Source organism: Anomaloglossus baeobatrachus, chromosome 6 (assembly GCF_048569485.1).
Source record: "Anomaloglossus baeobatrachus isolate aAnoBae1 chromosome 6, aAnoBae1.hap1, whole genome shotgun sequence".
NCBI lineage: Eukaryota > Metazoa > Chordata > Amphibia > Anura > Aromobatidae > Anomaloglossus > Anomaloglossus baeobatrachus.
This window is the reverse complement of record NC_134358.1, coordinates 125,847,334-125,862,667: the sequence shown is the minus strand read 5'-3', so window position 1 is coordinate 125,862,667 and position 15,334 is coordinate 125,847,334. Positions and strand designations below refer to the sequence as shown.

The window sequence follows — 15,334 nt, the reverse complement described above, 5'->3', positions numbered from 1 at the left end:
CCTGCGGCTCAATCCGGCTGTGCAAGCTATGCAACAGATGCGGTGAAAACACCGCATCCTTTGCATAAGTTTTTCCCATGCGGCCCGCCCGGTTTTTGCCGCTTGCGGCATGCTACTGAGCATGCGCAGTGGCAAAAACCGCATGCGGCGGCCGGATGCGGTATTTGCCGCATCGCGCCGCATCCGGCCGCCATAGGCATGCATTGAGAGATGCGCCGCATCGGCCGAATGCGGCGCGATGCGGTTTTTTTTGCCGCACGAAAAAACGTGCCAGGCAACGTTCCATCCGGCCGCCGCATCGGCTAAATCTGCCGCATGCGGCAAAAACCGGATGGAACGCAAGGCCATGCGGCACAATGCGGCACTAATTAAAGTCTATGCAGGAAAATCGCAACCGGCAGCAAAAAAAAAACGGTTGCGATTTTCCTGCAAAGTGCCGGATTGTGCCGCAGAAGAAAAACCGGAGGTGTGAAAGTACCCTAAGTTGTGTTTGTTACAGTATAATCCTTCTTTCTAGTTTTTTAATATAATAAGTAGCAGAGAACTTATTTCAGGTTTTATAACACATATCATCAAGCACTTCTCATCTGCCAAAGTACTCGAAGGTTCCCTTTTATCAATTCCATGCTTTGTATAAGAAATATGTTCTGAATTAAAATGTTAATCCATATTCTGATAATGATGTTAGTGATTATATTTTTCGTGCTCTTTCAGGGTTGTCACTCTTTATTATACATTTGTCTATTTGATACTGTTAATAAATTATTGCTTGCTGTAAAGTCATTCATAGTGAATAAATTGTCTGCGTTTGTCTTTTATGCTCGCAAATACATTATTCTATTGTAATGTAATTATTTCCTATTAAGCACAGATCAGTAATCTAGTGTAAAGTGAAAAAGAGAAAAACTGAAATTCCAGAATTGCCTTTTTTCAGTTTGTGTACTCCTTCCAAAAAATGCAACAAAAGTGATCAAAATATTGTACTGTACGTGCGTAAAAATACCCGCACAATAAATTCATCAAACATTTTTGGCGTAAGGTACTCCGGTTTCTGTATGTCTCTCCAGTCCTTGACTAGAGTAACATTTCTGACAAGGTGCACAGAGCCTCTTACTAAATTTGGCCAATCTTACTCCTGTACGATCATCATTAAGACTGCGCACAAAACGGCGGTTTGAAAGAATTGGACCCGATCTTTTTTTTTATCATGGTCTTTGTTATATTCCTTGATGATAAGAACATGCTAAATGCAGCTAAGTCTGCGTTCTCAGAGGTTTATTATAGCCCGGCATTTTTTTCTCTACTTTCCTGAGTATGCGTAATTAGCTTATAATACCATCTGAATTACATTACCATTGCTGACACTCTACGCTTTATAAATTCTATTCATAATTGCCCCATTAACTGAAATCTCCTTTGCTTTCTCTGTGCAGCTCATCGGTTTTGTCTATGCCTGTTACGTGATCAGTGTTTTTACAGATGAAGAAGACAGTTGTAAGTATCAATGTATTATAGGACAGCCATAACGATCAAAGTATTACATGACAGCTACAGCATAAGTGCCAATGTATTATGGGACAGCCATAACGATCAATGTATTATATGACGGCTTCAGCATAAGGGTACGCTCACACGAGCATGAAAATCGGAGGAGTGCAATGCGAGAAAATCTTGTATTGCACTCTGACCAATGTTAGGCAATGAGGGAGAGCAGTTGGGCAGCTTTTATCGCATCCAGATTATGGATGCAAGAAAAGTTGCAACATGCTGCGATTTTCTGCTAGAGCCGTATCACTCGCACCCATACAAGTGAATGGGTGCAAGAGAAACATCGGACTGCACTCGGATGTTATCTCCGTGCAGTGCGATATACGCACAGACTGACAATGGAGGAGATGAGGGGATTAACCCCTCCCTCTCCTCCACGGCGCCCGTCCTCAGCTTCACAGCTGTGACCCGATTGCAAGATCGGGTCACAGTCGCATGACACTCGGCTCACGCTCGCACTGAGCCGGGGGGAGCAATAGCATATCGCATCTGATGTTCTCGCATTGATGTCATACGTTCGTGTGAGTCCAGCCTAAGTGCCATTGTATTATAGGACAGCCATAACTGTCAATGTATTATGTAATAGCTACAGCAAAAGTATCAATGTATAATGGGACAGCCAGAACTATCAATGTATTATAGGAAAGTTGTAACTATCAATGTATTGTATGGCGGCTTCAGCAAAAGTATCAATGTATTATGGAACAGCCAGAACTCTCAATGTAATATAGGACAGCCAGAACTATCAATGTATTATATGAGGCTTCAGCATATGTCCCATTGTATTATAGGACAATTGTAAATATCAATATTTTATATTATATAACAGCTACAGCGTAAGTGCCAATGTATTATGGGACAGCCATAACGATCAATGTATTATAGGATAGCTACAGCAAAAGTATCAATGTACTATAGGATAGCTACAGCCATAACTATCAATGTATTATAGGAAAGTTGTAACTATCAATGTGTTATAGGACAGCCATAACTACAGTATCAATGTTGTATAGGACAACTATAAATACCAATGTATTATTGAACAGCCATAACTATCAAAGTATTATATGGCAGCTACAGTATAAGAATTTATAATAGGACAGCTGTAATTACACTGAACAAAAATATTAACCCAACCCTTCTGTTTTTGCTTCCATTTTTTATGAGCTGAACTCAAAGATCTAAGACTTTTTCTATGTACACAACAGGCCTCTTTCTCTCAAATATGGTTCACCAATTTGTGTAAATCTGTGTTAGTGATCACTTCTCCTTTGCTGAGATAATCCATCTACCTCACAGGTGTGGCAAGATGCTGATAAGACAGCATGATTAGTGCACGGGTGTGCCTTAGGCTGGCCATAACAAGAGCCCACTCTAAAATGTGCAGCTTTACAGTATTGGGGTGGTCTGGATGGGTTAAAAAAAACAGTCAGTATGTGGAGTGACGACCCTTTGTCTTGCGCAGTGCAACACATCCCTTCGCATATAGTTGATCAGGTTGTTGATTGTGGCCAGTAGAAGGTTGGTCCACTCCTCATCAATGACTGCAAATTGCTGGATATTGGCAAGAACTTGAATATGCAGTCCTTTAGGCCTATCCAGAGCCTCACAAACATGCTTAATGGGTGACATTAGAAAAGTCAGATTCTGGAGATATTTAGAAATATTCTGTCTCAGACACAGGGAGTACATAATGTTAGAAAGCAGATAGAATATCATTGGTATGTTGTAGTGTGAGGAGATGTCAGGAGAAGAGATGTATACTTGGGTGTCATTGGTAAAGAGATGGGAGCTGATCGTTTATTCAATACTTGTGGTGTATAGAGAACAGAGGAGGGGGTCTAAGACTGAACCTTGGCGAACCCTGATATTAAGGGGAAGAGGACATGAAGATGAGATGGCAAATGATACAGTGAAAGAGCAGCCAAAGAGATAGGAACAGAACTAAGAGAGAATGGAATCTGTGAGACCAATAGGTCTGCACTTTGAGCAGAGTGATGAGTTGATGAACCAGAGAATCAAACGCAGGATCCAGGAGATTCAAAAGAAAGTAGTGACCATTGGATTTAGCTGTTGGTAGATCTTTAGAGACTTTAGTACGGGCAGTTTCTGTAAAGTGTAAAAAGTGGAAACAAGATTCTAAACAGTTAAGAACAAAGTTGACCAAAAGATAGCAGATAGAGAGTAGACCAATCATTTGAGAAGTTTAGAGATGAAAGGGATTCATAATAAGAACTTACAGGTACAAATGTAATATAGGGTAGCTGTAAAAAAACAATGTATTATAGGACATCTGTACTCATACTCATGTATTAGAAGACAGCTATAAGTATCAATGTATTAGTGTCACAGCCGGGGTTAGAAGTTATACTGGCCATAAAACACAGACACAGGAAAGGGGAAGGAATGCCTTATAGCTAGGGAATGGGGTAAGTCGTGATCCCTGACTACAACCTGCAGCTCACCCTCACTGCCCTCACAGACCCTAAACAGGTTTCGCACCTGTCGCCAAGTTGGATTACCAGGGCCCTATTGCATCCTAGTAAATGGGCCCTAAGTAAGGATGGAGGGTATGATCTCTTTGTCAACACCACTATCACTAAAGGAGGACACAAGGGAACAACAATACAGGGGAAAAACAACAGCTATCACCAGTACCCTGGTATCAAAGACAAATACTTATCTGAGCTGCAGCAACTACAGGAGTCTGGAGCAACAGAACAACATGACTTCTCCACAGCTCAGTCAGAAACAAAATATAAACCGCACCCAATTATCCCCAGAGTGAGATTTATAAAGGGAGTCAGAGGCTGGCAACAAAGAGGAAAACCTGACAGATTCCCAGAGTTCTAGATTCCGTTGCTGCAGAAACAGGGAACTGTTAGATAACAACACATGCTGAAAAGCTCTGGGATTTTCTTACACTCACTGCAATAGGACTGTCAGCTGGCCTTGTTACATCTGTGACAATTTGAGGATTATTCTAACTATCCATGTATTATTGAAAAGTGTAAGTACCCATGTACTAGAGACACCTGTAAGTAACAATGTATTAGAGGACCACTGCAAATACAAGTGTATTAATGGCCTGCTTTAAGAACCAATGAATGGTGGGAGTGTTCAAAACACCACTATATTGGAGGACAGCTGTAAGCACCAATGTATTGTGGGACTGCTATAAGTACTAATGTATAATGGGATTGTTGTACGTACCACTGTAGTAAACAACATCTGCATGTAGTATCGGAGTGATTATGGAAGTCTTTACACACCATCCTTTTTTGGATATTTAACCAATTACACAATTATATTTTCTAACAGTATTGTTAAAGGGGCAAACAATTTAAGGTTACACAAAGATCATATCATTTATCTAATTTACTCTTTATCACATTATACAGTCTTCACATTCAAGTATTTTACATTCAGTTAGGTCCTACCTATGAGGTCTCACCTCAGTGTCCACCCGATGGAGACACTCCAAGGCAAATGTGAGCAGAGCCTAACAAATACCTAATAACTATCATAATAATAATTAATAATGATAATAATGACAAGCATAATAATGGATGATATGATAGTAATAAGCAGAACTCTGTGCTTATCTTGAACTCTTATTATTTGCAGTGTTCTAGAATAAATAAAATAACAGTACGTCTACATAATTTATGTATGTCCAATCATACAGGAAGCTTACAAGATATTACAGAAATAATCTAAGTCATTTCCCATGGAATACTAAACAGCACATTTCCATTTTAAGGAGATGGATTTAAAAGGCAATATCATTTTATGTTTCTATAAAAGGCTAATTTTCAAAACAATAAATACAATAGAATATTAGTTTTCAATTTTCTGCAGACCTTCGTATATAGTTTCTTGGAAATGTAAAGATTATATAAGTGGTTGAATGTATTTTATACATTGAGAGAAATTTATAAAGGCTAGTACAAAGAAAAACTAGGTCATCAGGTCACCACTTTCACTGTCCAAAAGGCCTCTGAAAAATGAGAATGGAAAATGGATTGGTTGCTATGAGGAACTCCTCCACTTTTCCTCTGAAAAAGTTGAATAAATCTTTATTGGGTTTAAATAATAATAATAATAATAATAATAATAATAATAATGTATGGTGACTAGAATTTGGCACTTTCAATGGTGGCAGAATGGATAGGGGGATTGCAGCAGGCGCGTTACACTTACGAGTCTCCTGCGCGGCTGTAACTCTACTTCCAGGGCCGCTCATTACCCTCATACATATTCACTGCTGCCCCACCCACTGGCAGTTCTGGCGTCAGTAATTGGTTGCAGTAATACGCGCCCCCACCCTGACTTCTTTCAATCAGAGGTGCTGTGCGTAAATCTCTATTGCTGTAAAAATAAATAAATAAACAAATTGGTGTAGGGTCCCCCCTATATTATGATATCCAACACAGATAAAGCATATGGCTACAGGCTGCAGCCCCAGCCATATGTTTATCTAGGCTGTGTATAAAAATAAGAGGAGCTGCATGCAGCTTTTTTTCATTATTTGAATAAATCATCTTTACAAAACGGCGTGCAGTTCCCCCCCAATTTTGATACCCAGAGCTGGTATTCTCAGGCTGGGGAGACCTATGCTTATTGGGTCGCTCCAGACTTAAAATAGCAACCTTCAGCCGCAAAGGATTGTCGCATCCATTAGATGCGACAATCCCGGGCCTGTACCTGGCTCATCTCAATTGTCCTGCTGCAGTGGCAATTGAGGTAATAAGCGGTTAATAACAGCTCACAGCTGCTACTAAGCCCTATATTCGTAATGGGAGGCATCTATGAGACCCCCCATTACTAATCTGTAAGTAAAAAGAAATAAACGCAAACACTGAAAAAATACTTTATTTGAAATAGAATACAAAAAAAACCCACCCTCTTTCACCCCTTTATTAATGCCCAAAACACCCTGGTCCGACATAATCCACATGAGGTCCCACGATAATTCCGGCTCTGCTACATCTTAAGTGACAATGCGCGGCCATAGAACATGACCGCCTGCTGTGAGCTTCAGGCAGAGAATGAGCCTAATTATGAGCTGTGATGTCACTCACATAATTTGCGGTCACAGCTGGAGGTTGCCACCTATGACCGCAGGTAACCTCACCTGAGGTCACTCAGTTCAATGAGATCACCTGAGGTCAGATTACCTGATATCACAGGTTCTATGGCCATGCTTCATGTGGTATCCCTTACTTTTGATACACAGCCAAGATAAGTGCACGGCTGTGGGCTGCATCCTGTAGCCGTATGCTTTATCTGTGCCAGGTACAGATGGGGGAACCCTATACCAATTTTTTTGTTTGCTCTACATCAATCTAGACCCAGACTCAGCACCTCTGATTGGTTGCAGTAAGAAACACTGTCACACAGGCTGGGGGCGCATCTGACTCCAACCAATCAGAGATACAAGGACTGGCCATGGGCGGGGGAAGCAGTGAATATGTATAAAGGATAATGAGTGTCCCCAGAAGTAGAGTGAGCGGCCTTGGAGCAGAGTTACAGCCGCGCAGAGACCGATAAGTATAAAGTGCTTGCTTTATTATTATTTTCTTTCTTTTTTCATTGATTTTTTTTTATTACCAGGGTGGCAGGACCCGGATCGTTAACCGGGGTTGGTAGTCGGGTTCTTTTGAACCCGAGCAGATCCGGTTTTTGCAGTCAGGGTCCACCAATCATTAATGGGAAGCTAACATCCAAAAATGGTTTATCATTTCAAGTGAACCAATCATCAGGATTTTCATATATAACTTAAGCCCGCTTTACACGCTGCAATGTATCTTACAATGTGTCGGCGGGGTCATGTCGTAAGTGATACACATCCGGCATTGTAAGTACATTGCAGTGTGTGACAGGTACGTGCGATTGCGATTGAACGTTAAAACGTTCATCGCATACACATCGTACCTGTCTCTAGAATTGCACGTTAGATTGTTCATCGTACCTGGGGTAGCACACATTGCAGTGTGTGACACCCCGGGAACGATGAACAGATCTTACCAGCGTCCTGCGGCTCCCGGCCCACAATGCGGAAGGAAGGAGTTGGGTGGGATATTTACGTCCCGCTCAGCTCCGCCCCTCCGCTTCTATTGGCCAGCTGCCGCGTGACGTTGCTGTGACGCCAAACGTCCCTCCCACTCCAGGAAGTGGACATTCGCCGCCCACATCGAGGTCATATGGATGGGTAAGTACGTGTGACGGGGGTTACTCGTATGTGCGGCACGTTCAACAAATTGAACGTGCTGCACATATGATGGGGGCGTTGCAAATCGCATACGCTATCGTGTAAAGCAGGCTCTAAAGCCAGTGCCATACTGGCACTATCATGCTAATTCTATACATACCTTTAGTGGTCAGCTTGGATGTATAGGTTTTGAAATCCAAGAAAGTAAACTTTGTAAAATCTGCAGCTTGTTGAGTGACAGCAGCTGAGGATCAGCTAACAGCTGTGGGGGGGTATTCATAGTGATTCCCGCCTCTGCCTGTTGTTCCTCGCCCTCTCTGTTATTTATGTTAATTTTACTAGAAAAGCCTTTTACTATTTCTTCACTAAGATGGCATCGGAGTTGGCGCCTGTGCATAGCTCTTATCTCCGGCACTATCTTTGTGAAGATCGTGTGACCCCCTGCTATTGTTTTCTTGAGGCAGAGAGGGTGGTGCATGTGCCTTTGCATCTTCTGCTCTTGTTGTGACCGCGGGAGCGTGCGGTCACAACAGAAGTGGAGACCGCCCTCAGGAACAGCTGATTGGAGGATGCGGCAGATCAGCCAGAGAAAAGACCGGAGGAACAAGCCGATAGCAGTGTGTCAGCACCATCATAGCAGCGTTCATCTCACCTGACCCTGTGACATCACTGCCAAGCGACCCGCTGCATTTGAATTGGATCGCACAGCACAGGGTCAGGTGAGGTGAACTCACAATGGACTCACCTAACCCCGTGACGTCAGTGCCGTGTGACTCAGTCACGGGTAGCGATATCATGCAGCAGGGGTGTCACGGGGTCAGGTGAATGAACTCACTTGTCCTTGTTACGCCATTGCCCCTGCAGGCACACACACACACACACTGCTGTGTGCGCCCCTGCGGTGACCTGGGCTGACCTTATGATATCCAGGTCACCGTAGGAAAGCATATACAGCAGTGCGTGTGTGCCTGCAGGGGCTGCTCTCACAGACAATGGGGGACGTTATGTTCTCCATTGAATGTGCCAGCGAGTATGGGATCGATGTGGGCACCCCAGATGTGGATGACGGCAGACCTGGATTAGTGATTTGACAGGGAATTAAATGGAAAAGAGGGAGCCTTTTGTGTTTATTTATCTAGCTAATTTCTATGTCTTTCAGGTTCACCTTTGGAGAATGTTGGGGGACATCTAAATGGATTATGGCGTACCTTTGCATTTTGATAAATTTTTTAATAAATTGGTCAACAAGGGATGGAGTCGGGTTTTTTTTGTTCTAATAAAGAATTTTTTAATACTTTCAAATAATGGAATTCGTAATGGGGATGTCTGCTAGATGCCCACCCATTACTAATACCATGGCTTCATGTCCGCTTGCAATTCACAGCTGGCATCAACCCCATTTATTAGCCCCTTTGCACCACACCAGGGCAATGGGTAGAGATGGGTCCAGTGCCAGGATTGGTGCATCTATAGCATGTGCCACTTCTGGGGCGGCTGCAGGCTGCTATAGTTAGGGCCAAATAACCATGACCTTTCCTACCCTAATAATATCAGCCCCCAGTTGTCTGCTGTACCTTGGCTGGTTTTAGAAAAATGGGGGGACCCCAAGTAATTTTTTTTTTTTTTAATATATGATTTGAAAAAAAATCCACAAAAAACATGGGATCCCCTCTATTTTTCATAACCCGCCAAAGTACAGCAGATAGCTGGGGGTTGCAGCCCATAGCTGCTGCTGTTCCTGTGCTGGATATGAAAAATGGGGGAACCCCACATCATTTTTTTTCTGAATAAATCAAATAATAAAAACAGTGTAGGTTCCCCTCTATTCTTCATAACCCGCCAAGGTACAGCTGGATATGAAAAATGGGGGGACCCCATGTCATATTTTTTTTTAAAATATATAATCTTTAAAAAAAAAAAGCATGGGATCCCCTATATTTTTCATAACCCGTCAAAGTACAGCAGATAGCTGAGGGTTGTAACCCCCAGCTATCTGCTGTACATTGGCAGGTTGTGAAAAATACAGGGGATCCCAGACTTATTTATATATTAAAAAAAAAATGACATGGGGTCCCCCCATTTTTCTAAAATCAGCCAAGATACAGCAGACAACTGGGCGCTGATATTATTAGGGTGGGAAGGGCTATGGTTATTTGGCCCTTTCCAGCCTAACAATAGGAGCCCGCAGCCGCCCCAGAAGTGGCACATACTATAGAATTCTGGCGCTGGACCCGGCACTTCCCATTGCCCTGTTGTGGGTGCAAAGGAGGTAATAAATGGGTTTGATGCCAGCTGTGAATTGCCAGCTGACATCAAGCCTTGGTTTTAATAATGGGTGGGCGTCTAGCAGACACCCCCATTACAAATTCCATTATTTTTAAGTAATAAAAAAATTTTATTGTACAAACCCCCCTCCCCCCCGACTCCATCACTCATTGACCAATTTATTCAAAACATTATCAAAATGCAAAGGTCCGCCGTAATCCATTTAGATGTCCCCCAACGTTCTCCAAAGTTGAACCTGAAAAGACATAGAAATAAAAATTAGTTAGATAAATAAACCCAAAAGACACCATCTTTTACAATTAATTCCCTTTTCAAATCCCTAATCCAGGTCCACCATCATCCAAATATGGGGTGCCCACGTCAATCCCATACTCACATAACATAATGTTCCCACATTGACTGTGAGAGCAGCCCCTGCAGGCACACACACACACACACAATGCTGTGTGTGCTTCCCTGCAGTGACCTGGACCTCAAAAGGTCAGCCCAGGTCACCGCAGGGGTGCACACAGCAGTGTGTGTGTGTGCCTGCAGGGGCAATGATGTAACAGGGGCAAGTGAGTTCATTCACCTGAATCCAATGCCGCGCAATATCGCTAGCCACGACCGGGTCGCGCGGCACTGACATCATGGTATTAGGTGAGTCCATTGTGAACTCACCTCACCTGACCCTGTGCAGTGTGATCCGGTGCCGATGATGCAGGTTGCAGTGACGTCACAGGGTCAGGTGAGATGAACGCTGCTGTACTGGTGCTGGTAGGCTACTGTCAGCTTGTTCCTCCAGTCTGTTCTCCATCTGATCATGTTGCATCCTCTGATCAGCTGTTCCTGGGGGCGGTCTCCACTTCTGTTGTCAATCAAGAAAGTAGTTTTTCGTTTGTGAACCGGCCCCACCCAATAGCCAGTCCACATGATACGCATATATAGCCTGGGTCTCAGTTTCCCATACACGGTAAGTTTTTTTAACTGCATGAGAGGACACACACTAGCTAGGGACCCCAACATAGAGAAATACTTTGGCGTAGTGTTGGGGCTCTGTTGCATTGATCAATTCAATAGCTAAATTTCTCTTTATTCATATGTTCATGGCAGTAATGCAGGTTCCATTTTTCATATTTTCATTCTTCCATATAGCTATTGTATTTTTCATGTCAGTATTCACACAGCAGTTTCTGCTTTTCATATATTCCCCTTACATAGTCACTGGTGTGCATACCTTCTCTCCATATAATCTACTTCTGTTGTGACCGTGCACGCTCCCGCGGTCACAACGAGAGCAGAAGATGCGAGTGCGCATGCGCCGCCATCTAAGCTACAAGAAAAGATTAGCAGGGGGTCACATGATCTTCACAAAGATGGCGCCAAAGATAAGCGTTATGTGCAGGCGCCAACTCTGACGCCATCTTAGTGAAGACATAGTAAAAGGCTTTCCTAGTAAAATTAACATAAATAACAGAGAGAGTGAGGAACAACAGGCAAGGGGGTGGGAATCACTATGAATACCCCCCCCCCCAGCTATTAGCTGATCCTCAGCTGCTGTCACTCAACAAGCTGCACATTTTACAAACTTTACTTTCTTGGATTTCAAAACCTGTACATCCAAGCTGACCACTAAAAGTATGTAGAGAATCAGCATGATAGTGCCAGTATACCACTGGCTTTAGGTTATATACGAAAATCCTGATGATTGGTCCACTTTAAATGAGGTTTTTGTGCTACATTTTTTGGCATTTTTTTTTCATATATTTATTTTAAAAAGTTGTAATCTTGGAATTTTTACACAGGCCATTGGGGCTTTTTGGACTCCTTTTCTTTCTGGAAGAGAATACAGCAGACTCCATATTATCACAGGCAGCATTAATTGATATAACACCTTTGTACACAGCTGATAATACAGGATCCAACAGTCTTCCTTCACAATCACCTTCACACAGGCTCATTAGATACTTTAATACAAAAGATATGGTCGGGATCTGACCATTGTGGCTATGTACAGTACATGTGTGTTTTTTGAATCAACAGGACCTTAGATTCTAAAAAAGCCCAAGTGGCCAGTGTGAAAGTAGCAAGATCTATATATTTTATATTTTTAATACAGATTGTGACATGAAAAAAGAGAAATAATCAACTGGTAATTTTCTGATTATAGCGTCCCTTTAAAGGAGTTGTTCAGAAGGGTACAAGAGGAAGAAACGTGCCATTTACACATTGCCGTACTACTATAATGTGTGCCTGCATCATCTGTGAATCATTTCTAGCAGTCTGGAGAAAACATGGTCCAAATATCTAGCACTGTACATGGTATTTAGAAATCATGACAACATAAAAAATGTAGTGTCATGTAGTGTTAGACTGGGGAACACAGATCACACCAGAGAGCATCATTCTTGGAGCCCACCACCCAGTAATATAGAAATAAGACATGACAAAGTGTACAACAAAAACAATCAAAAAGACTGCTGGAACTTCATTGTAAATGTGAACAGGGTGCTAGCTAAAAAATACACAATCTATATAAAGTGAAAGCTGCACACCAAATTCAGAGAAATATGAATAAGCATAACTGCTCTATAATACATAAAGAAATAAAAAACACAAATAGCCATATGAAAATTGAAAAAATTGAAAAATGTGACATTGCTAAGGATTATTTGAAAAAGAGATATTTAGCTAATGTATTGATCAATTCATTACTGCCCGATACCACTTCACGGTAATCTCTTATTTATGGGGTCACTAACCAAATGTTACCTCTAAATGCGGTTAAAACCTGCTTGTGTGTATGAGTCCCTAACCAAATGTTACCTCTATGTGCGGTTGAAACCTGCTTGTGTATGAAAAGCCAGGGGACCTGGCTATATAGGAAATTAAATAAAGATGGCTAAAGGGCGGGACTGGGTTCTCAGACAGAAAAAACTGCATAACAATCTAAAAGACTGCTGGTACAGCATTGCAAATATGAACAGGGTGCTAGCTAAAAAATACACAATCCATATAAAGTGAAAGCTGCACACCAAATTCTGAGAAATATGAATAAACATAACTGCTCTATAAAGTGATGAAGTGGTTATCGGGCAGTAATGAATTGATCAATACATTAGCTAAATATCTCTTTTTCAAATAATCCTCAGCACTCATGCACATGCAATGCCACATTTTTCATATGGCTAATTGTGTTTTTCATTTCTTTATGTATTATAGAGCAGTTGTGCTTATTCATATTTCTCTGAATTTTCACTTTATATACAACAAAAAGTTAGACGGCACTTTGTATATTAAGATAAAGCTGTCATGTCGAGGAAAGGGAACGACTGACGTCCGGCACAACACAGAAGGAGAACCGGGGAAGACATAGAGTAAGGCCCTGGCAACAGGAAAAGGGGAAAAAGAGTCATAACCCCACACTCACCTATAATTAATCCCTAACATCCCTAGACGGGACATTCCCCCCATGCGCCATCACGTGCCTAAGCCCTCAAAGACCCTGAACTTAACCTGACTAGTGAGTAGGTCAGCGAGACTTTAGTCTACATTAGACAACTACAATAAAACAACAAGAAGATGGTAAGACAAATGGGTGGGGAAAGACACAACAAAGAACATTCCTTGGTTTCTTCAGCAGGAAACTTCACAGCTGCAACTGAAACGACACCTCAGCTTTTCCAGAGACAGGCTCTTTCAAAGTGGTCAGATAGACGATCTATCACTGGCATGGAGTAAAGCCAGGAGTGTTTTTTGTTCACATGTGCACAATATACATAATAAAAACTTTCTTTCCAGCAAATTTGCTAAGTGCAGGAAAAAAGGCACCACTCAGTAAAGGTGTAGCCTGCAGACCTCCTCCCACTGTTTGCCCTTAAAGTAAAGAAGACAGAACTATGTGTGTGTGTGTGTGTGTGTGTGTGTGTGTGTGTGTGTGTGTGAGACTGGGAAGAAAAGAATGAGTTGTTAAGGTAGAACACAGAGTTTTGCAATGTAGATGCCAGTACTGCCTTAAATAATGATCAAGGCTTCAGCCAAAGTGTCTCTGCTAGAGATGAGCGGACTCACAGATAACCAGGACAGGCAGGTCCCTGTTCTCTTTTTTTAAAATCCGGTTCCGATCTTTAATCCGGTCCCCATATAAGTCTATGAGGACCAGGATCCGGAGATTAAAACTGTTGGTAGAAGAGATAGGGGGGTAAGAGCGTGTGTGCTGTACTTACGGCAGCCTGTAGCTATGGGCTTTATCTATGCTGGGTATCATAATACTGGGGGACCCTACTCTAAATGTTTTTATTTATTTTTACTGTATGATACTGACCCGTATACTGCGCCTATGATTGTAAGTAGTCAGACGCTGTCACACAGACTGGGGCCGGTGGACGGACAAAGCAGGGAAAGCAGTGCATATGCAATGAGCCTAATGCACGGCATCGCAAGTGAATGCGCGGCCTGGAAACTGCGTGCTGCCATGACGGAGCCTTGGTACGTATGAAGCTCTCGCTTCATTCTTATTTTCTATATTTTTGCTTTATTTTTATTTTTTATTTCTCAAGTGCCAGATCCGGCACCCGGTTACCTTTGAAACTGCACGGATCCAGACTTTTACAGTCAGGATCCACTCATCACTAGTCTTTGCTTCAAACTTAACGAAGCAAGGAGGAGGGCCCACAGGAGGATTACGACACTGGAGCCATAGGTTTTACAGAGGTGGTGGAGGCAGACAGCATGGATTAGGTAATTACTTTTACTTGTGGAACAGTAAGCCATTCTACTACTTTAACACCAACATGGAAAGGAAAGAGTTAAAATAATGTACTAATGAGGTCAATCTGCCCAATTACAGATTTACCTTCTACAGAGTGTTAAATGTTTGGGATTTTTTAACTTTTGCTGCATTTGGAAACACTTCTCATTTCTACTAGCCTGCTTAGTAGAGCTGTAATTAGCGCAGTGCCGTGTCCAGGCTCTGGATCCTATACAACTGCTTTGTCTTGGCTCATTCTGGAGGCACAAGCAGGCTTTTGTGGAAGAGAAGGCATAAATATACACTGAAGAAAAATAAGATGCAACAATTTTGTTTTTGCTCCTGTTTTTCATTAACTCACCTGGGCATTTATCCCTTTACCACGTAGCGCTCTCACGCACAGGACCCTATCTGTAATCCATCTGAAGAAGGTCTTGCTGACCGAAATGTTGTTGATTTTGATTTTATTTCTGGATTGCAATTTCTATTACTTAAGCTACTTGCATCTTCAAAGAGTGCTGGATTCTTTACTTTTATGTGATACATGGAGTCACTGT

At 42.2% G+C, this 15,334-nt stretch overlaps 1 protein-coding gene across 2 annotated transcripts in view; it reads left to right on the top strand.

Annotated features, from left to right (window-relative positions):
- The window catches only part of NKAIN3 (sodium/potassium transporting ATPase interacting 3), a 914,214-nt gene that overhangs the window by 810,142 nt on the left and 88,738 nt on the right, over positions 1-15,334 (top strand). For both annotated transcript variants that reach the window (XM_075316331.1, XM_075316330.1), the window contains exon 5: positions 1,434-1,494. In XM_075316331.1, coding sequence (XP_075172446.1) covers positions 1,434-1,494 — 61 coding nt within the window. The remainder of the gene's footprint in view (positions 1-1,433; positions 1,495-15,334) is intronic.